The 22880-nt window shown below is 41.4% G+C and overlaps 1 protein-coding gene and 1 long non-coding RNA gene across 3 annotated transcripts in view; one reads left to right on the forward strand and one right to left on the reverse strand.

Annotated features, from left to right (window-relative positions):
* The window catches only part of GLG1 (golgi glycoprotein 1), a 154109-nt gene that overhangs the window by 122156 nt on the left and 9073 nt on the right, over positions 1–22880 (forward strand). For both annotated transcript variants that reach the window (XM_082369788.1, XM_082369787.1), the window contains exons 11-22: positions 1610–1763; positions 3575–3712; positions 5908–5994; positions 8320–8382; positions 9153–9266; positions 10105–10193; positions 11205–11322; positions 12537–12629; positions 19172–19309; positions 20679–20802; positions 21647–21789; positions 21982–22083. In XM_082369788.1, the coding sequence (XP_082225914.1) occupies positions 1610–1763; positions 3575–3712; positions 5908–5994; positions 8320–8382; positions 9153–9266; positions 10105–10193; positions 11205–11322; positions 12537–12629; positions 19172–19309; positions 20679–20802; positions 21647–21789; positions 21982–22083 (1363 nt within the window). The remainder of the gene's footprint in view (positions 1–1609; positions 1764–3574; positions 3713–5907; positions 5995–8319; positions 8383–9152; positions 9267–10104; positions 10194–11204; positions 11323–12536; positions 12630–19171; positions 19310–20678; positions 20803–21646; positions 21790–21981; positions 22084–22880) is intronic.
* Positions 6372–8311, reverse strand: LOC309617571. Its single transcript, XR_014238053.1, has 2 exons — positions 7378–8311; positions 6372–7073 (listed from the first exon to the last, which is right to left on the reverse strand). It is a non-coding gene; the product is annotated as an uncharacterized lncRNA (long non-coding RNA).

Raw genomic sequence — 22880 nt, forward strand, 5'->3', positions numbered from 1 at the left:
GAAGCCATAGTAAGGTAAGCCTCAGCCTGTTCTCCTGTGTAGTCACTATCCCTTGTATTTTTAAAAAATAATCAGTAGTAATTTGTTTTTGTTAAGTTGTGGGATAGCTGACACTCTAATCTCCAGAAAAACCTCTTTCTTGCTTTCAGAACAGTATCTAAAAGCAGAGACAGCCCCTGCTGGTCTATTCCCAAGTGTCCCCATTAACTACTACATTGAAAGTCAGCATCAAGTGTTTCTGATACCACAAACGTCTATCTAGAAAGAACTTGGGCAGCTGTGGGGCAGCAGAAGCATCTTCAGATATGTCTCTTATAGTGATTTTTATTTTTATTGATTTGTCCTAGGTATGGGAGTTTGCTTTATTTCTTTTACTATTCAAAGTTATTGAATTTATTCTGTCTTAAGAAGCTCTTCTCAATAAATGACAACTTGATTCTCTTCTCATCCTGTTAGCCAGAAAAAAGGGGGGAGGTAGATGAAATAGAAATATATCTCTTATGGTCAGAATAACTGTTTATTGGCTGCAATCCCTTCCTCTTTCCATGTCTTATTTTCTCTTCCCACCTCCAGACCAGGCTGTTCCTCCTGCCTCCCAAGTTCAGCTGCTTCCTGATTGTTTTAAGCCATTGTACTTTGGTCATTAATTATTTTTCTGGTGATTAACATATGTTTTACCCCCATACTTTACTGGAAAGAGATTACTTGAAGACTCAGTGTGTCTGTTTCTGTTTCCTCAAGTTAATTCTTGAAAGGACTTCAGAAACTTGGGTGGGAATTTCCCTGTGCTTACTCTGGCTATCTAAACCGAAATAACAGAGTGTTTACTGAGTTTATTGCCTTGAAAAATTATGTTTTTCCTCTTCTGTAATTCCTTCATCCATGATCAAAAGATGCTTCACAATCTGTAAAGCTCCTTAAATATTAGCCTTCTTCCTCCCATTAAGCAGCCCTCCCCCAGAGTTGATAATATAATGCAGACAGAATGAAGCATCCATTGGTCTGATCTGGAGGGGCAGGAGGCTCATCACCTAATCCACTGTCTCCAGAGTCAAAGTTAAATGTCAAGTTTTTTTAATTGATAAGCATGTTCAGGTAAACTAAAAATATAACTGCCTTACCTTGCATGGGAAGAAGAAGTGGAACAGTTTTACTAGAAAAGAACTTGAGGAGGAGACTGTGTATCTTGTCCTTTCCTGATCTTAATGAACCTAGTGTATCAGGTGAGATTGACTTTTACTCACAGAAGAAGTACTGAGTAAAAGTTGTGAATTGCCTGGTGATTGCTACAACCCTTGTCTCATTTCAGCTAGGGCACGTTAATGCTGAGTCTGTTATTGTAATGCTGTGTGCCTTACATTGCGAAGATACCATCTTTGATGCAGAATTTAAATCTTCTATATTAAGGATTAACAAACTTCTACAGATTGACCACTGTGTGTTCATGAAGAACAAAATTCAGGAATGTACTTGTGCTTACCTGCTGTCTCCACTACCCTAGAAGTGATTGTCAACGAGTACACAAACAAGCACCTTGCAGAAACCCTTAGCATGTCTTGGGAGGAAAGGTATAGTAAGAGTGGTTATCTCTTAACTCTTAACCTTATAGGCTGGACCCTGTCTTATACCGCAAATGCCAGGGAGATGCATCTCGTCTTTGCCACACCCACGGTTGGAATGAAACCAGTGAACTTATGCCTCCTGGAGCTGTGTTTTCTTGCTTATACCGACACGCCTACCGCACTGAGGAACAGGGCAGGAGGGTATGCACTCAATGTTGACTTCATTTCTTCCTGTCATCATTTAATTCGTTTGCTGTGAATTGTTGTGATTCCTATCATCCTAGGAAAACTTTGTTAGTATATCTGGCGGGGAGGGGTTGCTGCACTACTAGAAGCTTCTTCATTCAGTGAGTGTACATAGAATTGTTCTACCAGCTTCTTTCCATCTGATTTATGTTTTTAACAAAATGAGGGGACATTTCCAGTTTTTCTTAAAATTACCAAAATCTAAATCACAAGTAGACAGATGCCGCTACCCTAACTGTATTTAGCGTTAAAGATCCGTTAGAAGCTCTTAGCCAAGGTGTACACGGTTCTTAGGCTTCTACCCTTGGCAGCAGAGCCCATAATGCATGTATTGGTGAGGCCCCTCAGACAGCACACTCGTTGGAGCTACACCCTCCACGCCCCACTCTCTTGGTATTTGTCTGCCCTGAGTACTGCCTCTTGTTGGGATATTTGTGTCTGCTTGGCTCTCAGGTAACATTTGTTGCCTTCTGGTCCCATACTGGCATGCTGCTTGCTCTCCAGGGTGGCCTTTTTAAGCCTTCTGAGATACTCTATTGCATTTCAGCCCTGCATTTGTTACAGAAAATATAGATGGTATTATTTCACAGGCATGTTTGCAAATACCCCTTCTGAGCTTAATGCAAAAGTCTGACTGTTTAGGATTCAGAATGAGGAGACTCAGACAGAAAGAAATGTCATACTTTAGTTACTGCAGTATTAACCCAGTTTTTATATTGCTATGTAAGAAAATATGGAAATTTGTTGTTACTTTTTTCTTCGTATAATGAGCCTGTCATTAATCACAGGAGCTCCTAAATCCTAGCATCTTGATAGTCACTATAGTAGGAGGTTCCTTGTCTTTGTAAATAAAGGAAGAGTTGGAATCTGGTATGCTGTCCTTTTAAAAAACAGGCTTCTTTTAAAAATCGAGGTTAAAGTCACATAACATAAAGTTAATCATTTTAGAAGGAAAAACTCAGTGGCATTTAGTACATTCACAAAGTTGTGCAACCACCACCTCTATCTACTTCCAAAATATTTCCATGTCTCCGAAAGGAAACTCCTATGCCGATTAAGCAGTTACTCTCTATCCCCACCATACCTCCCTCCAGATGTGTTGGCTCTTTTAGGAGGAGAGACTGACTGTACCTGTCAATGACAGCTTTCTCACAACTCTCCCCAAAATATTAGTTTTCATCTGTTTGACCCTCTGCTAATTCTCATTAACTTACCTAGAAGAGTCTGGTTCTGAACTGAAGTAACTCTCACCTGCTTGTTCCGAGTTTAGGTAAATTTGAACTCAGTTCTCCTCACCCAAGTGTTTATTCTTTCTTGAATCAGACCCAGCATTCCACTCTACATTCATAGAGTAGTGGCAAATTAATTTTCATAAACAAAAAACTCTCTACCTCATCTGAACAAATCCAGTTCATTTTTTAATTGAAGTATAGTTGATTTACAATATTATATTAGTTTCAGGTGTACAGCATAGTGATTCAGTCCTAATTCACCTTTATCAGGATACTCTGAGAAAAGAATATTGTTTCATACAGTATATTAGAAAATGCTGAATGTATTTATAATCGCATTCCTAGAGATAAAGGTGTTTAGAAGCGTCCTAGAACATTTAATTTTTATTCTGGAAGAGATTCGAGGTATAAAGTTCGGTTCAAATGACTGTAAAGTTATTTGTTAGTTTCCTGACAATGGATTTGTTCTATCTAGTGTCTTTTGGTTTTGGTTTTGGTACCTTTGAAGTATTTTGCTTATTATTTCTCATGTAGCTCTCACGGGAATGCCGAGCTGAAGTCCAGAGGATCCTACACCAGCGTGCCATGGACGTTAAGCTGGATCCTGCCCTTCAGGATAAGTGCCTGATTGATCTGGGGAAATGGTGCAGTGAAAAAACAGAGACTGGACAGGTAGGTGACAAAGCTACCTATTTATGGTGTAGTAATAATAATAATGTTCATGATTAACATTTTATATAGACTACAAACACTGTAAAATCCATCTCCATCAACTTCACAGGTGTGTGATTTGCTATATTATTCAGTGTTCTTCGTATAAGAAATCCTGAGGAAAATGTTCTCTTTGGTCTCTATAATTGTACTTTTCCTAAGCAGTTAGTTTGTTTTAATGTTATGGTTATTATGTTTTGTAATTGATTGTTTTCCCTCTTTGTGCTGCCTCTTAAAAAGCCTCAAGCCAAAGATATGGCCTGCCTCTAGCAGGTGTATTAGATTTTGTGGTAGGCATTTTGTGTACTAACTTACTACCGGCTTCATTCCACTTTCCTTAACATATTTTCTTTTTCTTTTCTCTTTTTTACTCATTTTTAATTGATCTTATCTTGCTTTTTTTTTTTTTCTTTTCTCATTTTTGTAAGCTACATTAGGTCCTTTTGAGGGAAGGCAGAGTATAAATATATACAGCGATATGGGAATACTGATATGCATGAATAGTATGCTTGCCCTACGACAGTCCTAGAAGAGATGTAGGAATGGCATTATTTTTTCCATTTAGTAATTGATACAATTGAGGCTCAGAGAAATGAAGGGTATTGACTTACTTACCTAGAGCTCAGGTCTAATCCTAGCCAGGCATTTGTTCCGTTTTATTATAACCTCTCTGTACAGGAAAGTGTAGAGAAGGAGCAGCCCCAAGAATTAATGTGTATGCTATAATGGTTTCTTAGGATTTTGTGCCTAGTTTAAAAAAAAAAAGAAGATATGTTGTTGCATTCTAGCAAATTAGGTGGGAAGGTAGCTTGTCTTTTAGATCAAGGCAGAGGAACCATGCAGTGAGGAATAGCTACTTATTTAAAGCCCCATTAATACTAGAAGGAGGCATGAACGGTTCCACTTGTACCACTCCAAAACACCCTCTGGGATTAAACTAATGAAAGTCACATGTGCAGGAATTGGATATTTTTTAAAAGCAATATGATGCCTACTCAGATCTGTTGGGCCTGGGAATATCATTTTCAGCAGTCTGTTTCCTGGGCCTACTACAGTTCTGTCGAGTTTATTGTTAGGAAATGCCATATAGTTTAGCTTTCTGTTGCCTCTGTCTAATGAAACAAGGGATATGGTCATATGGAATCCCATGAAACAGTTTCCTTTCATACCCCCTGTAAAGTAACAGTGAGAAGGCTGCACTACATTACAGCTCATCACTGTGAAGCTAAACTTAGGAAAGGAGTCCATGAGTGGAATTTTTCCCTTAGCCATTTATATCCTCCAAAAGTTGTATGCATTTTCCTTTAGGGTCCCCCCCTCCACACTCCCTTTCTGGGTCTTGTATAATTCCCACAATCCTTCTCCTCGCTTCCCATTCTAATTCTGAAACAGAGATTCTTGCAGAATAGTAAGTTAAACTTGATCCTTTAACAGAGCCCTTTGCTGAGAAATAGCTGTTCATGTTCTTTGGGAAAGTAAGCTAATATAAAACTTAAAACCTCTAAGTCTCTAAAAGGAATAGCAATAGACTGATGTTACAAGGTAACTCCAGCTCAGTTTCCAAAGCCCAGGTGAGATAGCTTTTAGATACTCAAACCCTAGTGTGCTCGCTTGTTTTGCAGTTACCCTCAGAGGATCCTTTTATGTGGGTTAGGGTTAGAATCCCAGATTTGATTTGCAGGAGCTATCAGCTCTCTACTGTGTTTCAGACCCTGAAACTGGGTCCCAACCTACTTGCCCACGAAGAGTCGTAGAATATGCCATATCTTTCACTGTGAATATTTTGTCCAATGATCATTATCAAAATGCAGGTTAGTAGGGTGTTGACAGAATGGAGTAAAGGCCTGATAAGATTTTTAGACTCTGAGGACACCTGAACATTGATTCTTGTTGCACTTATCAGTTTGGCCTTCTGGAGGATTTGCATGGCTGTTGTACCCCCTTGACCCTCTTAACCACCCTGATACATCAAATAATTATCTTTTCAAAAATCCCAGTTTGGGGACTCAAATAAAGCTCTAGCATTCTGTTCAGTGAAGTTGTTTAAAAGAAAAGAAAAGGAAGACCACTGAAAAGGAAGTGGACACTGGTATCTCATCTACCCTTGATTATTTATATAATTGACAAATGCTAAGAGAGTGCCTTTTTATTTGCAGGAGCTTGAATGCCTCCAGGATCATCTTGATGACTTGGCTGTAGAGTGCAGAGACATAGTCGGCAACCTCACCGAGTTAGAATCCGAGGTAAGCAGTTTGCAGCTCATGGAAGGAGAGTGCCCTGTCAGCAGCCTTTCTTTTCTTCTTCGTTCTTTTGTTTCGATACTCTTGAGAGTTCAGATTCCCTGTAGAACAAAAGAAACCTTGTCAGATTCTCTGTTTGCTTTTTAAAGAAGAATATCGTGATGCTTCTTGAACCCCTTTTCTCATTTCTGTAGCTAAACACTGCATTTAGCCCTTCGGTTTTCTTCATAAATTAGAATTATCACAGTGACAAGACCAATCTTTTTTCCCCCTTTAAGAAAAGATAACAGCTATACTTCAAATCCCTTAATCACATTCAAGAATAGTCCAAGCATTCCTATTCTGTCATCCTTAGCTCTTTCAATTAGGTCATTTGGTAATGTTTTTTTGTTTTGTTTTTTAAACTTATTTATTTATTTTTGGCTGCATTGGGTCTTCTTTGCTGCGCGTGGGCTTTCTCTAGTTGAGGCGAGCAGGGGCTACTCTTGGTTGTGGTGCACAGGCTTCACATTGTGGTGGCTTCTCTTGTTGTGGAGCATGGGCTCTAGGCGTGCAGGCTCAGTAGTTGCAGCTCGCGGTCTCTGGAGCACAGGCTCAGTAGTTGTGGCTCACGGGCTTAGTTGCTCCGCGGCATGTGGGATCTTCCCTGACCATGGATTGAACCCGTGTTCCCTCCCATTGGCAGGCAGATTCTTAACCACCGTGCCACCAGGGAAGTCCCCATTTGGTAATGTTTGTGTGTCCACTGAAATAAAATAAAAGCCTGGGATTTGCAGTTAAACATGGAAGATTGAATATTATTCCATGTTTATCCCTGTTCCATCCTAAAACTCACTAAAGTACAAAAAATGAGATTAAAAAGAAACCTCATAAGCATAGGCATACTATTCGAAATACAGAGAGTATTGGGGGGGGCAGTTAAAATGTGAGAATTGTCTTGTAGGGCCAGAAATCAGGGAAACAGGGAATAGCTATTTTTTTTATAAGCCTTTTAGAGCTATTTAAGTTGTCAAAATTGGCAATACATAAAATTACATTTCTTAGGGTCTCTTTTTTCTTTCTATTTTTCAAAAATGCATTGCCTTGGGGCTTCCCTGGCGGCACAGTGGTTGAGAATCTGCCTGCCAATGCAGGAGACACGGGTTCGAGCCCTGGTCTGGGAAGATCCCACATGCCACGGAGCAACTGGGCCCGTGAGCCACAATTACTGAGCCTGCGCATCTGGAGCCCATGCTCCGCAACAAGAGAGGCCGCGATAGTGAGAGGCCCGCGCACCGCGATGAAGAGTGGCCCCCGCTTGCCACAACTAGAGAAAGCCCTCGCACAGAAACGAAGACCCAACACAGCCAAAAATAAATAAATTAATTAAAAAAAAAAATGCATTGCCTTCTTTTATCTTGTGTCACCTCGTGTCTCATTCTCATTGTCCTTGAGGGCTGATGAGGATGTTCTGGGGTGTGTAACTCTTTAAAGGAAGATGTTGTGTCAGCAGCTGATGCTGCACAGCAGTTACTCTGCTTGAAGGCAGTTGGCATGTGTTCCCGAGAGGTAGTAGTTTGTCATCTGGTTCGAGGACAGGATGATAGATGTCAGTTACTCCTGTTTTCATTTTGAACTGCTTAGCTTTGGGGAAAAATTCCAAAGGCTTTACATACTCTAATATTATTTTTATGTTTATTTTTTTATTTTATTTATTTTTTATTGGGGTAGAGTTGTTTATACTCTATATTATTATTATTATTTTTAGACGGAGAAGGGAGGGAGACTGTGGGTTAAGTCCTCTTATAGACTTTTTTTTTTAATTATTTATTTATTTATGGCTGTGTTGGGTCTTCGTTTCTGTGCGCGGGCCTCTCTTGTTGCGGAGCACAGGCTCCAGACGCACAGGCTCAGTAATTATGGCTCACTGGCCTAGTTGCTCCACGGCATGTGGGATCTTCCCAGACCAGGGCTCGAACCCGTGTCCCCTGCATTGGCAGGCAGATTCTCAACCACTGCGCCACCAGGGAAGCCCCCTCTAATATTATTTTTAAATGTTTTTTTCTCCCCACAGTTCTTACTTCTATCTTCTCTCTTGCTCAAGCACGAGGGGAATCTGCCTCTAGAAAACTTGCCTTTCAAAGTATAATGAAGGAGCGTTAGAGGAGTAGCATAGAACTGCTGTTCTGTCTGTGCTGGGGCCATCTAACTGAAATACTGGAATAGTTTCCAAATGTACATATTGGATTATTTACCCATCAGATGATGCTGATTCAGAGAAAGAAACTGCCCCTCCCCCACCCCTGGCTCTTTCTAAAGCAGAATTACTGATATTTTAATCTTCTGCAGGATATTCAAATAGAAGCCTTGCTGATGAGAGCCTGCGAGCCCATAATTCAGAACTTTTGCCACGTAAGTGATGTCTAGAGGAACAAGGGTTAGAAACAGAACCAATTTCACTGGGGCTCTGGCTCCCACGTGTATTGAACTCATCTCTGTCTTCAGCTCACATTGCTCCTAAGTGATAACCAACTTTCACCAGTTAAAGTTGAAAATGTAAACATCAAGAGGGGCCACCATCCTGGGAAACCTTATTTGCTTACCCCTCATAGGTGACCAGATCGTTGGTTAACAGCACTTGCTGAGATGCCCTTTGTAAGGAAAGAGGGGAGGGGGAAGCCCCATTAGTAGGGCTGAATTGCTTCTGATACATACAGCTGGGATTTGTTAACAATAATGTGGTTTCCCCTTCCAGCTCTCTCCTTGTACCTGATGTTGAGGGAATTCTGTTACTTTATTACTTTTAGTCACTTACTGAACTACCTAAATTGTGGGAGTGAAACACACCCAGGAACCATAAGGATCTGACAATCAGCAGACAATGTTAGATGTTATCCCTAAAGCCAGCTGCCAGCATCATATAAGGAAAAGAGTTAAAAGACCTGCATAGTACATGTTCTTGTTGGAGCTTCAGGCAGGGAGGGCAACTTGCTGTGTAAATTTTATTCCCCTGAGTGTTGATCCTTTGTAATGTCTCAGACTTATTTTGACATAATTTGTGATGTGTCTTATTTGTAAAGGCTCTAGAATCAATCTCGTTTGCATTTTTTTTATGGGCTGGGGTGCAGGCTTTGTTCACTAATGGTTACAAATGAAGTGTAAATGTGCACTACCTTCCCCAGGATGTAGCAGATAACCAGATAGACTCTGGAGACTTGATGGAGTGTCTCATACAAAACAAACACCAGAAGGATATGAATGAGAAGTGCGCCATTGGAGTCACCCACTTCCAGCTGGTCAGTAACACCTGGCACATCCTTCTTGTCTTGACTGCTTGGATGGTTACTGAATCCCTTCCTCTTTCAGAACATCAGAGCACCTCTTCTGTGAAAAATCATTTTTTCCAAATATCTGTTCAGTGCAGCAGCCCAAATGTGTATCAGTACACTAGAATCTAAGCCTTTTTTTCTTTTAAATCATACTACCCAGGTCTGGCATTTGAATAAGAAGGTTAAACCATAGTCTTCATAGTTACTACATGTCTAAAGGAAGTATTTCTGATAAAGCAAGCACTTCCTTCCTAGAAGGGTGAAATCCAGTCATCTATGTAAAATTGACCTCTTCTTGGGGCACCTAGCCTCCCTGACTGCCTTCCCCAAATGGTACTGAGGGCCTCTGGACTGTGGGCACTGGGAGACAGGGGGGAACCGACAAATCCTGCCCTTGTCGACTTGTTTACATTCTTGTGAAAGAAAGATGCAAAAATACATTTACAAATAAATATAGAGTTTCAGGTGAGCCTGTGAGGAAAAATAAAGCAGTGTAAGGCCTGCAGGGTGATGGAGAAAAGGGACTTGAGAAGGAGGTATTTGAATAGAAGCATCAAGAAGAGTGAGGGAGCAAACCATGGGAAGATCTGGGGGAAGAGTCACAGCCTGTGTGTGACTGGAAGCTGGTGTGCCCAGAGCAAAAGATGCCGTGGGGAGCTTAGCAGGTCATGAAGTCAGAGAGACAGAGTTGCGCAGGCCTGGAAAGCTAGCTGCTGCAAACGGTATATGAACACACTTACACCCAGCGCTGCTGATTAGACCTTGTCACAGAGCTTCTGATTTTCTTTTTCATCATCTTTTTTAGGTGCAGATGAAGGATTTTCGGTTCTCTTACAAGTTTAAAATGGCCTGCAAAGAGGACGTGTTGAAACTTTGTCCCAACATAAAGAAGAAGTACGTAGCTTTTAACTGATTCATTCTGCTTCCCTAAAGTCCCTCTTAGCTACTGAATGAGTATCCAAGATGTCAGGTGGCCTGGTGCTATCTGACAGGATTAGCCCTGCAGGCCTCCTGCACCCTCCTTTGGTAGTATGGCCAAACACTTGGATTGTCTAGACATATCCTCTTCATAGCAGCCTAGAGCCACACCTGGTGGTGGTAGTTCTGATATGGAGAGCCTATGTCCTAAAGGAGCATTTTTAATTTTTCCAGGTTCAGGCTATCTAACTGATGAAGCACATACAGATTGTGTACTTAGAGGAGCACCTTGCAGTGTGAATATGAGGTTAACTGATTTCCTCGGAACATCATTCTATCGATGTTCCTCAGAACATCATTCCATCGGAACAGGCAGAATGCTTCCTTGCCTTCCGTCTTCAGGGAAGCAGCAGAGGCTTTCACTGAGTTAGAGATGTAGTAAAGAACAAAAGCTGTATTCATTTAAGAATTAGGTGTTAATGAGGAGAGTGATGAGCTTTTATAGCATGGCTGCCCAAATTCTTCCATGCTGCTCTTTGCAAAGGTGCATTTCTAGAACACACTTCCCCTCATATAAACCAAGTTCCTGTGTTTGCTTAGATTTCTGTACTTTTCACGAATGATTTTCTCAGTATATCAAAGACACTGCGCAGAGTTAAGAGTAGAGTAGCATTCCTCTCTGGTCACATGTTTTCATCAAAACCAGTGTTGAACTGTCCTTGCACACATGTCCCCTCTCTGGCCTCCCCACCAGCCAGGAATGTTGTCAGCATCTGAGCTGTGGCCCAACTTTTATGACATATACAGACAAATTGCTGGTTTTAGCTCTCTGAAAACACAGTGAGGCTTACAGGAATGGCATTCAAAAACATGGTAAAGGGGTTCCTGGGTTCTGGGGGGATGGTGTGGCCCCTGCCCCAGCCCAGTTCTCGGCCATCTGCCTTTGTGCGGCTCCAGCCAGTCTCAGGCCTCTTCTTCCCTTGGCAGGGTGGACGTGGTGATCTGCCTAAGCACCACCGTGCGCAACGACACTCTCCAGGAAGCCAAGGAACACAGGGTGTCCCTGAAGTGCCGCAAGCAGCTGCGGGTGGAGGAGCTGGAGATGGTAAAGCCGCAGAGCACAACCTCTGGTCCAGAAACCACAGGGCAGGGCTTAGAGAGTTAGGTGAAGGGTGAAGGCAAACTGAAAGATTTTAGCCACAAGCGTGATGGTTAAGACTTGGAGCTGCATGCTAAAATTTTACCATAGGACAGCTTCTTGTTTCCCTTTTTTTCAATGATAAAGTATTTTTTTACCACACATAACTGGAAGTCCAGCTGTAAGACAAGCTGTAAGCATGTGATGTAGTCATTGCATCAGTAATGTCCTCGAGGATCGAGGGTCTCTCCCTCTCCAGTCTGCTGCCTTGGACACCAGCTTCATTGTTACGGCTGGTTTCCCTCATGGCCGCACAATGGCTGCCTGCAACAACTGGGCCACCTGTTGCAATATTCATCTCCAGCAGGAAAATAGAAACAAGGGAAAACTGCCCCCAGCACGAAATAAAGGTCCCTCTCCTCAATTTGATTGTGTCAGTTTGAGATCTGTGCCCCATCCCCCATCAGGGGATGCACTCACTGATGAGCTTACTGATAAGGTGAGGTGGATGTTGGGAAGCCACCCACAGTGTGCACTATGAGAGGACACTTCTTTTCACTGTACTTTTGAGGATAAGCCCAAGCCACATTAAGACAGCTAAAAATATATTTTAATATGTTTTGTATTGTGAATCATACTTACTTCACCTCAGTCTAAGCAAAAACTAGTAATGGACACCAGGTATTATTAATATCCCCAAAGTTGCAGTACCAGATTTTCACATACGGAGGTAGTGATTCTGTGATAATTATGTTAAGTGGAACTGGCCTAAAGATACTTCTATAATAGAAACTTTGGGTCTTCAGATTTGAACCTGGCTCTTTCAGTAAAATAATAATAATAATAAAAGTAGAGTCCTACATCTGTATAATGGTTTTAGCTTTCAAAGTGGTTTCCACATCATACTATCTTACTTCATCGCACAGCAGTCCTGTGAAGGGGTCAGAGTAGATGGTAGCATTTCATTTTGCAAACAAAGGCCAAGGCCTTGTAGCTAGGTAGTGGCAGAACTGAAACTCAATCCTACTTCTCCGTTTACTGCAGTGACCACACTGCTGCCCTTGGCTGTGTAGAAGTTATGGCCACCAGACAAGATCCAATCAACAAATAAATATGTAGAACATTTGATCTCTCCAGCTTAGAGTAAGCTCACTTTTCCATGCTGGTTCCCCCTCATACAGACAGAGGACATCCGTCTGGAACCAGATCTGTATGAAGCCTGCAAGAGTGACATCAAGAACCACTGTTCCACTGTGCAATATGGCAATGCTCAGGTAACTTTTTGTTTTTATTTTTTAATTGTAAAGGTAATGTGAAGGTACCTTTTTAATAATTAATTCTGTGCTGGTGAGATAGGCCCCATCACATCCTATCCAGCCTGATCATCCCTTCTTAAGCTACACCAGGCTGCTTTTCCCAAACAGACTACTTTTGCTCACCTTCATTCCTCTTTGTCACCTATTCTCTTCCCTCTTTCAGGTTACCTTGTCCTCCCCGGCCTTGTCTGCCTAGTAAACTCCTAATTATCCTTCAAATGCCTCCTCCTCCCCATAGCTTTCCCAACACTCTGCACCTCCAAAATTAATTATTCCCTCACATGATCCCATTGCACAGAAGTTCTTAACTAGAGGTCACATAAGAACCATCATGGGAGGTTTTTTCCCCCTAATTCACAGAACAGGACCCTACCCAGAATCATCAGAAATGAAATGCAATCAAGTGTGTTTTTGGTTTTGTTTTTAATGTTCTTCCATTGACTCATCTACCTCTTCTAGTTCAGGGCATTGCCAGGTGCTTTAGCCTTTGAGATATGGCTTTGTTGTCCTCTAGTATCTGCTGTTGGTGATGCAAAGTCTGATGTCAATCTGATTCTCATTTCTGTGTAGTTAATCTACCTCTTGAGTTTTCTCTTTATCTTTAATGATCTGTAATTTCACTGTGATATAATTAGATATGGTTTTTGTTTTCATTATCCTGGTTGGCTCATTCAGTCTCAGAATTCATGTCTTACTTCAGTTCTAGGAAATTCTCAAACCTTTGAAATATTGCCTTCCTTTTCCTTCCTTCTGGAACTCCTGTTAGACATTTGGAGCATCTGAATCTGTCCTCCATGCCTCTCACTTTTTCTTTTATGCTTTTCATTTCTTCATCTCTCTGTACTACACTGAGGTAATTTTTCAGTTCTGTTTCCCAGCTTCATAATTTATCCTTTAGCACTTTCCATTCTGCTCTTTAGAGAGACTACCAGTTGGGTTTTATTTTTCATTTCTTTTTTTTTTTTTTCCTCATATAGTGTATGTATTTTATTAGAGAGCATTCCCAATTCCTTCCACCCATCTCTTGTGACATTGCTGTTATTCATTTTTTATGCATATGCTATGGTCACCCAGTACATTGTTATTAGGCAGTTATCAGATCAATTAAGAATAAGAAAAATAAATCATTTTTTTCACTTTTTTCCTTCTCTAATGCTCTTCCTTTCTTTTTGTAGATCCAAGGTTTTGACCCATATATTTTCCCTTCTGCCCAAAGAACTTCTTTTTTAACATTTTTTTTTTACAAGGTGCATGTATGTGCAATGAATTCCCTGTTTTTGTTTGTGTGAGAAAGTCTATCTTCTCTTCATTTTTGAAGAACAGTTTTGCTGAATATAGAATTCTAGGTTGCTGGATATAGAATTCTAGGTTGCTGGATTTTTTTTTCTTTCAGTACTTTAAATATTTCACTTCACACTGTTTTCTGCATAGTTTCTGATGAGAGGTCCACTGTAATTCTTGCATCTGTATATTAGTTTCGTAGAGCTGCCAAATTACCACAAACTGGGTGCCTTAAAACAAATTTATTATTTCACAGTTCTGGAGGCCTGAAGTCTGAAATCAAGGTATTGGCAAGACTGCTTTCTTTCCTAAGGCTCCAGGGCAGAATGCTTCCTTGCTTTTTCGATCTTCTGGTGGTTCCAGTCCTTGACTTGGGGCTGCATGATTCCAATCTCTGCCTCCATCTTCTCATGACCTTCTCCTCTGTGTCTCTCCTTTGTGTATTATTTATATTTTCTTATTCTTATAAACTTATAAAGGCATTTACATTAGATTTAGGGCCCATCCAGATAACTCAGGATGATCTCATTTTGAGATTCCTCACTTAATTGCTTTTGCAAAGAATTTTTTTCCCAAATATTCACATTCATGGCTTCAGGTTTAGGACTTATACATATCTTTTGGGGAACCAAAATTCAATCTACTAAAATCTCTTTCTCTATAGATAAGGTGTTTTTCCCCTCATATTATCATTTATTTAGGTTTTCTTATTGGTTTATATCTGCAATGATTTTTAGTTTTTGGTGTACAGTTTTTCTACATCTTTTGTCAGATTGATCCCTATGTACTTTATATTTTCTGATGCTATTTAATCTTGTAGTTGATTTCTAATCTCACAGTGTTGTGGTCAGAAAAGATGCTTGATATGATTTCAGTTTTCTTAAATTTACCGAGGCTTGCTTTATGGCCCTGCATGTGGTCTATCCTGAAGAATGTTCCATGTGCACTTGAAAAGAATGTGCATTCTGCTCCTTTGGATGGAATGCTCTATAAATATAGGTTAAGTCCATCTGGTCTGATGTGTCATTTAAGGCCTATGTTTCCTTATTGATTTTCTGTCTGTCCATTGATGTAAATGCGGCGTTAAAGTACCCCACTATTATTGTGTTACTGTTGATTTGTTCTTTTAAGGCTATTAGCGTTTGCCTTATAGATTGAGGTACTCCTATGTTGGGTGCATATATATTTACAATTGTTATATCTTCTTGGAGTGATCCCTTGATCATCACGTAGTGTCCTTCTTTGTCTCTTGTAATAGTCTTTAAAGTCTATTTTGTCTGATATGAGTATTGCTACTCCAGCTTTCTTTTGATTGCCACTTGCATGGAGTACCTTTTTCCATACCCTCACTTTCAGTCTGTATGTGTCCCTAGATCTGAAGTGGGTCTCTTATAGATGGCATATATATGGGTCTTGTTTTTGTATCCATTCAGCCAGTCTATGTCTTTTGGTTGGAGCATTTAATCCATTTACATTTAAGGTAATTACCGATATGTATGTTCTTATTGCCATTTTGTTAATTGTTTTGGATTAGTTTTTGTAGGTTTTTTTGCTTCCCTTCCTCTTTTGTTCTCTTCTCTCGTGATTTGATGACTGTCTTTAGTGTTGTGTTTGGATTCCTTTTTCTTCTTTGTGTGTATATCTATTGTAGATTTTTGGTTTGTGGTTACCATGAGATTTTGATATAGCAGTCTATATATATACACATGATTGTTTTAAGTCGCTCGTCTCTTAATTTCCAATGCATTTCCAATATCCTGCATTTGTACTCTCCTCTTCTCACGACTGCTGGTTTTGATACCGTATTTGTGGTTGATTTCCTACCTTTACTGTATGTTTGCCTTTACTGGTGAGCTTTCCCATTCGTATTTTCCTTGTTTCTAGTTGTGGCCTTTTCTTTTCTGCCTAGAGAAGTTCCTTTAGCATTTGTTGTAAAACTGGTTTGGTGGTGAATTCTCTTAGCTTTTGCTTATCCAGAAAGCTTTTGATTTCTCTATCAAATCTGAACGAGAGCCTTGTTGGGTAGAGTATTCTTGGTTGTATGTTTTTCCTTTTCATCACTTTAAATATATCATGCCAGTCTCTTCTGGCCTGCAGAATTTCTGCTGAAAAATCAGCTGATAACCTTTGGATTAGTTGGGAATGGGAATTCTCTTGTATGTTATTTGTTGCTTTTCCCTTCTTGCTTTTAATATTTCCTGCTTGTCTTTAATTTTTGTCAGTTTGATTAATATGTGTCTCAGTGTGTTCCTCCTTGGGTTTATCCTGCCTGGAATTCTCTGCATTTCCTGGACTTGGGTGACTGTTTCCTTTCCCATGTTAGGGACGTTTTCAGCTATCATCTTTTCAAATATTTTCTCAGGCCCTTTCTCTCTCCCTTCTCCTTCTGGGACCCTTATAATGCAAATGTTGGTGCATTTAATGTTGTCCCAGAGGTCTCTTAAACTCTCATTTCTTTTCATTTTTTTTTTTAATTCTGTTCTGCAGCAGTGATTTCCACCATTCTGTCTTCCAGCTCACTTATCTGTTCTTCTGCCTCATTTATTCTGCTACTGATTCCTTCTGGTGTATTTTCATTCCAGTTATTATATTGTTCATCTCTGTTTGTTTCTTCTTTATATCTTCTAGCTCTTTGTTAAACATTTCTTGTATCTTCTCAGTCTGTAACTCCATTGTTTTTCCGAGATCTTGGATCATCTTTACTATCATTACTCTGAATGTTCTTTTCAGGTAGATTGCCTAGCTCCACGTTACTTAGTTGTTCTTCTGGGGTCTAATCTTTTTTCCTTCGTCTGGAACATATTCCTCTGCCATCTCATCTTGTCAAACTTTCTGTGTTTGTGGTCCCAGAGGCTTCAGGATTGTAGTTCCTCTTGCTTCTGGCATCTGCCTCCTGGTGGGTGAGGCTGGGTTAAGAGGCTTGTGCAGGTTTCCTGGTGAGCAGGGCCGTCTCAGTGGGGTGTGTTTAGAGGTGGCTGTGGGCTCAGGAAGACTTTAAGCAGCCTGTCTGTTGATGGGTGGGGCTGTGTTCCTGCCCCATTGGTTGTTTGGCCTGAGGCGTCCCAGCACTGGATCCTAAGGGCTGTTGGGTGGGGGCCATGTCTTGGTGTCAAAGTGGTGGCCTCCAGGACAGCTCACGCCAATGAGTACTGCTCAGTATCTCCACCACCAATGTCCTTGTCCCTGCAGTGAGCCACAGCTACCCCCTGCCTCTCTAGGAGACCCTCCAAGTCCAGCAAGTAGGTCTGGCCCAGGCTCCTATGAAGTCACTGCTTTTTCCCCTGGGTCCTAGTGCACACAAGACCTTGTGTGCGCCCTCCAGTAGTGGAGTTTCTGTTTCCCCCAGTCCCGTGGCATTCCTGCGATCAAGCCCTGCTGGCCTTCAAAGCCAAATGTCTGCGTGCTCCTCCTCCCGATGCCAGACCCCCAGGCTGGGGAGCCTGAGGTGGGGGTCAGAACTCTCACTCCTATGGGAGAACCTCTGTGATATACTTATTTTCCAGTTTGTGGGTCGCCTACCCAGTGGGTATAGGGTTTGATTGTATCATTAATGCGCCCCTCCTACCATCTCACTGTGGCTTGTCTTTGGAAGTAGAATGTCTTTTTTGGTAGGTTCCAGTCTTTTTTGATGGTTGTTCAGCAGTTAGTTGTGATTTTGGTGTTTTTGCGAGTGGAGGTGAGCTCAGGTCCTTCTACGCCACCATCTTGTCCCCTTCACTTATTTTTCATTTGTAACATCTCTAATTGGTTCTTCTCATAACTACCTGTTCTTGATTCTTGTTTACTATTTTCTTCTCTGTTGTTCTGAAGATATTAAATATACATTTGATTGCTCTGTTGCCTTTTCCCCTCAGTTTTGAGGCCTTGATTTATTTTGTTTATCATCTTTCTTACGTTATTAATGTTCCTTAACTGCAGTTGACCCTTGAACAGCATGGGGTTAGGAGTGCTGCATGTCCACATCGTTAAAAACCTGTGTATAGTGTCAGCCCTCCATATATGTTGGGCCCTCCCTATCTGAAGTTCCACATCCACAGATTCAACCAGTCACAGATCGTGTAGTACTGTAGTGTTTACTATTGAAAAAAATTCTCATATAAGTGGACCTGCATAGTTCAAACCCTTGTCATTGAAGGGTCAACTGTATTTGGTGATTCTTGGTTGTGCCTTGAGGATTTCATAGAAGTCTCATGACTACATGCTACAGCCCTAGCTACTGCAGCTTCCCATCTGCTTTCTTTCTTTTTTTTTTTTTTTAATTAATTAATTTATTTATTTTGGCTGTGCTGGGTCTTCGTTTCTGTGAGAGGGCTTTCTCTAGTTGCGGCGAGCGGGGGCCACTCTTCATTGCAGTGCGCGGGCCTCTCACTATCACGGCCTCTCTTGTTGCGGAGCACAGGCTCCAGACGCGCAGGCTCAGTAGTTGTGGCTCACGGGCCTAGTTGCTCCGCGGCATGTGGGATCTTCCCAGACCAGGGCTCGAACCCGTGTCCCCTGCATCGGCAGGCAGATTCTCAACCACTGCGCCACCAGGGAAGCCCCTGCTTTCTTTCTTTATCTTTTTTTTATAGTAGCTAAAAGTTTGTTGTAGGGAAGGGGAGGTTTTAGGATACACCTAATTCACTATCTTAAAATCTATCCCATGGCACTTTATTCTTTTATGTTAACTCACTCATCTTTTTTATTGTAGTTGTTTGTTTATATAACTTTGCCCTGTGAGACTATATAGTCTTCAAAGGTCAGGATTGAGTCTAATTCATAGCTGGCATCTAATGCTCTGTTCTCATGTGGTAAATGGTGAGCTGAACTGAACTTCCTGGCTTGTGCTTACTGTCGAGTCAGGGTTATTGCTCCAGGGAAAGGCAGAGAGCCTGATGTATGCTCCAAAAGGAATCTTGACAAGGAGTAGCCCTGGAAGGAAGAAGAAACCAGGAATCTTGAGAGGGTTTCCTTCCCCTTAGACTCCAGTACAACCTGCTCTTTATATAGCCTGCTCTAATTTTTATACATTTGGTTTGCTATTAGCCCTGGGGTTGTAAATCTATAAATATAATTCTCCTTTGTGAGGAAATCCTGATTCCTATTACCTAGGAATTAGAAATGAAAGGTACCTGTATAGAAAAGTGAGAATGTACTAAGAACTTAATGCTTCAGTCAGAAAACATGAATTATCAATACCTGATCCACCTCTTAACTTGCCCGTAACTGTTATGCCCTAGATTATTGAATGTCTGAAAGAAAACAAGAAGCAGCTGAGCACCCGTTGCCACCAGAAAGTCTTTAAGCTGCAGGAGACAGAGATGATGGACCCAGAACTAGACTATACACTCATGAGAGTCTGCAAGCAGATGATAAAGGTAAGGGACCCAAAACCAAGGGTTGAGCACAGGGTAAGTCAATGTAACAAAAACACAAACTTCTTTAAATTTCAGAGGAAATTCATATAATCTCTCAGTGTCAACCTGTTTTATACAACTACGGCTGTGGTTCTTGAAGTCTGGTCCCTAGACCTGCAGCGTCAGCACCACCTGGGAACTTACAAAGTCTCAGGCCCCACCCCGATCTCTGAGTCAAGCTCTGGGAGTGGCGCCTTCTGTTTTCACAAGCCCCTGGGGGTTCCAATGAAGCTCAAGTTTCAGAACCACTAAGCTAAGATAGCTAACCTCACTTTGACCTGAGGAACAAGTAAATAGATGTCCATTAAATATGTGATTGGTTTTGAGCGCGGTTGGTGGTAGGTATACTGAGGAAGCCACTATCAAATGTCCTGATCGTCCATCTATCACCATCCAAGGCTTTTTTTGTTCTACAGGTTGTTTTGCTTCATTTACTTCTCCAATAAATGCCCCCTGCAGCAGGGCTGACTGGAGAACCTGGATGTCAGTTCCTAGACCTGTCCACACGTACAAAGAGATTAAACTTAAAGTGCTAACCCCTTATTTCAGCTTCCCTTTAAAATAAAATGATACTCTTCACCCTATCAATAAACTCCAAAGAGAATTGTGAAAGTTAGAAGTCTCTTTAGCTGGGTCTGGAAGAATTGAGTCCTCTGTAAAAGTGGAAATGTTAGGCTCTGATTTGAGGGAGGTTTGTAAGATTTTGATGACTTCTATAAAAATCAGTTAGCAATCCATGTCCCTGTATTAAGATAACAGTGGACTATAATTAATAGACTGTGGATTATCAGATAGAGATGGAGTTTATCACTAGTCCAAAATGAATCTCTGACTTCAAGGACAATAACAAGTGTACAGGGGCTGGCCCCACAGGATTTGGTAGGATTATAGCCCCTCTGGTTAAAGGGTGAACCAGATAGGTCCTTCCCCCACATCCCTGTTCACACTGGTGGCTGGGTAATTCCTAAATTTCCCATTGGGATTGGGTAGATGTGGCTTGAGGGCTACGTGGTCACCTGGTACAATGTTACGTTCATGCATAAACAGTATGTAAGCTTACGAGAGGCCGTGTAATGTAGCATAGCCATGTAAGTAGGGGATCCATCCTATCCAAAATAGGAAACAGGTAGGAGAAAGAAATGTGAGAAACATAGTAGAGAATAGAGAAAGGGGAACTTGAGGCTGGGTGACTATTCAGGCTTACCATTTCTTGTCCCAAGTGATACCTTTAGGTTCTGTCATAAGCTCCCCAAAAGATGTAAGAGTGATAAATATGGTGTTAATTGCCATATTTGGGTAACTACTTTTATAAAACTTTGTTTCTTTGCAGAGATTCTGTCCAGAAGCGGATTCCAAAACTATGTTGCAATGCTTGAAGCAAAATAAGAACAGTGAATTGATGGATCCCAAATGCAAACAGATGATAACCAAGCGCCAGATCACCCAGAACACTGGTAACATTTTGGCACGGCTTTCCTGGTCCTGCTGGGTATGGCTTGAAAGGAATTGAGTGGGCATATACTTGCCTAATTAAACTAAAGGTGCTTTGTTGCTCATGAGTGTTAAGGAAAGAGTCTGGATGTAATGAGCAAAGTGACTTACTTCTTCCTTGAAGAGCATCTAGAACAGAATGAAAGTCATGGGAAAGAGGAGGCTGAAAACATAGGAAACTTGCCTTTGAAGGGTCAAAACGAATTAGGGCTAAAGTTCGTTGAAAAGTCTAGAAATTTAGTAAAACTTCACGCATGTGGCAGGAGAATATATGGGTAATCTGTTTTAGAACAGAGAAATTTAATCTCTGAGTTGCAAGACCTTGTAACTTAGTGGTCAAGTTGAGTTGGATATTCTGTTCTCAGAATTTTCAAAAATATGTATCATGGGGAAGGTTGCTGATGTCTGCTTGATTTTTGTGAGGACTGCTTAGAATGTTGGCCTCAATAGATCCTGCAGAGCTGCTGCGGAGTAGGTTTCCTGGGGGTCTCCACGTCTGCTCTTCCACTACAGTATATTGCTGAGTTAAAACAGTGTGTTGAGGGAGTTCCCTGGTGGCCTAGTAGTTAAGATTCCGGGCTCTTACTGCCGTGGCCCGGGTTCAATCCCACAAGCCGCAGGACATGGCCAAAAATAAAATAAAATAAAACAGTGTAGTGAGAGCTCAGTAAACATTTACCGAATAAATAAATCAGTGGTTTATTAGTGGTCATTGATGTAATATGCCCCCTTTGGGTAAGTGGATCTCAAAACATTTGTAAATCCAGGTGGAGTGTTTTCTCATGTGCTTATTACTTTCTGCTCTAGATTACCGCTTAAACCCTGTGCTAAGGAAAGCCTGTAAAGCTGACATTCCTAAATTCTGTCATGGTATCCTGACTAAGGCCAAGGATGATTCAGAGTTAGAAGGTCAAGTCATCTCTTGCCTCAAGTTGAGATATGCTGACCAGGTAAGCTGCCCTGGGCTTTCCACAGAGGTGTACTTATGGAACCTCCACTAGACCTGGCAGTTTTTTCTTTGGAGGTCCTTAGCTTGCTGTTACTTTCCCCAAGACCTTTTTGCACACCTTCCCCAAGCCAGGGCCCAGATAAAAAGCTGACATGTTCTAATAGGCTGACATATTCTCCCTTGTCACATGTAGCGCCTCTCTTCAGACTGTGAAGACCAGATCCGGATTATTATCCAGGAGTCTGCTCTAGATTACCGACTCGATCCTCAGCTCCAGCTACACTGCTCAGATGAGGTAGGATTTGGGGACAAAACTGGTTGTGAACAGAGCTGGTCAGAGAAGTTTTTACTGGAGAAAAGTTCTTTACTCTGTTTCCCTTCAGCCCTGAATCCAGGGCTCTTCTAGGCTCTCCACTGTCTGAGTTCCTGGTTCTGTGTAACACTGAATTTGGTTTGTCCTTAGTCCTATCACTATTCAGTTTTGATTCCATATTTCTCTATTGAACAGCGTATATCTGTCTACGTCTAGTTTGTTCTTCCCTCTCCTTATTCTGATGTTCAACGCAGAACACTCCCAACACTTGCCAGGAGGATAAAAGTGCTCCTGTAATACCTCTAACGAAGTGCCAGTCCTTGGATATTATTTGACTTTCTAGCTAGAAAATGTCATGTAGTGAACCTTGTTCAACATATGTCCATTTTATGGGAACATAGCTAAAGATATTTCAAAAAAGCTTACTCATAAAGCTGTCCAAAGAAGGTTAAGTTTTTAACTGTGCTGCAGGCTGTGTGTCAGGACCCCTTTGTGTGTGTGTGTGTGTGTGTGTGTGTGTGTTTCCAAGTTGTGTAGCTGGGTTGACACTGAACCTCTGTCAATGTCAGGCATTTGCTTTTAGGATTTTACTTGGCTGTATGACCTTCCTCTTGAGGAATCAGAGAGTAACCTTCTTTGTGACCAGCCCTGGGACAGTCTGACTCAGGTCTTGGGGTTGACAGCATGAAGATACATGTATTGACCGTTTTTCAATTCTGTGCCAGTCCTTGTGAAGGAGAACAGAGCCTGGCATCCCATATGGGAGGGAGGGGAGTGAA

This window comes from Balaenoptera borealis (genome assembly GCF_965194805.1).
Source record: "Balaenoptera borealis genome assembly, chromosome: 19".
Lineage (NCBI taxonomy): Eukaryota > Metazoa > Chordata > Mammalia > Artiodactyla > Balaenopteridae > Balaenoptera > Balaenoptera borealis.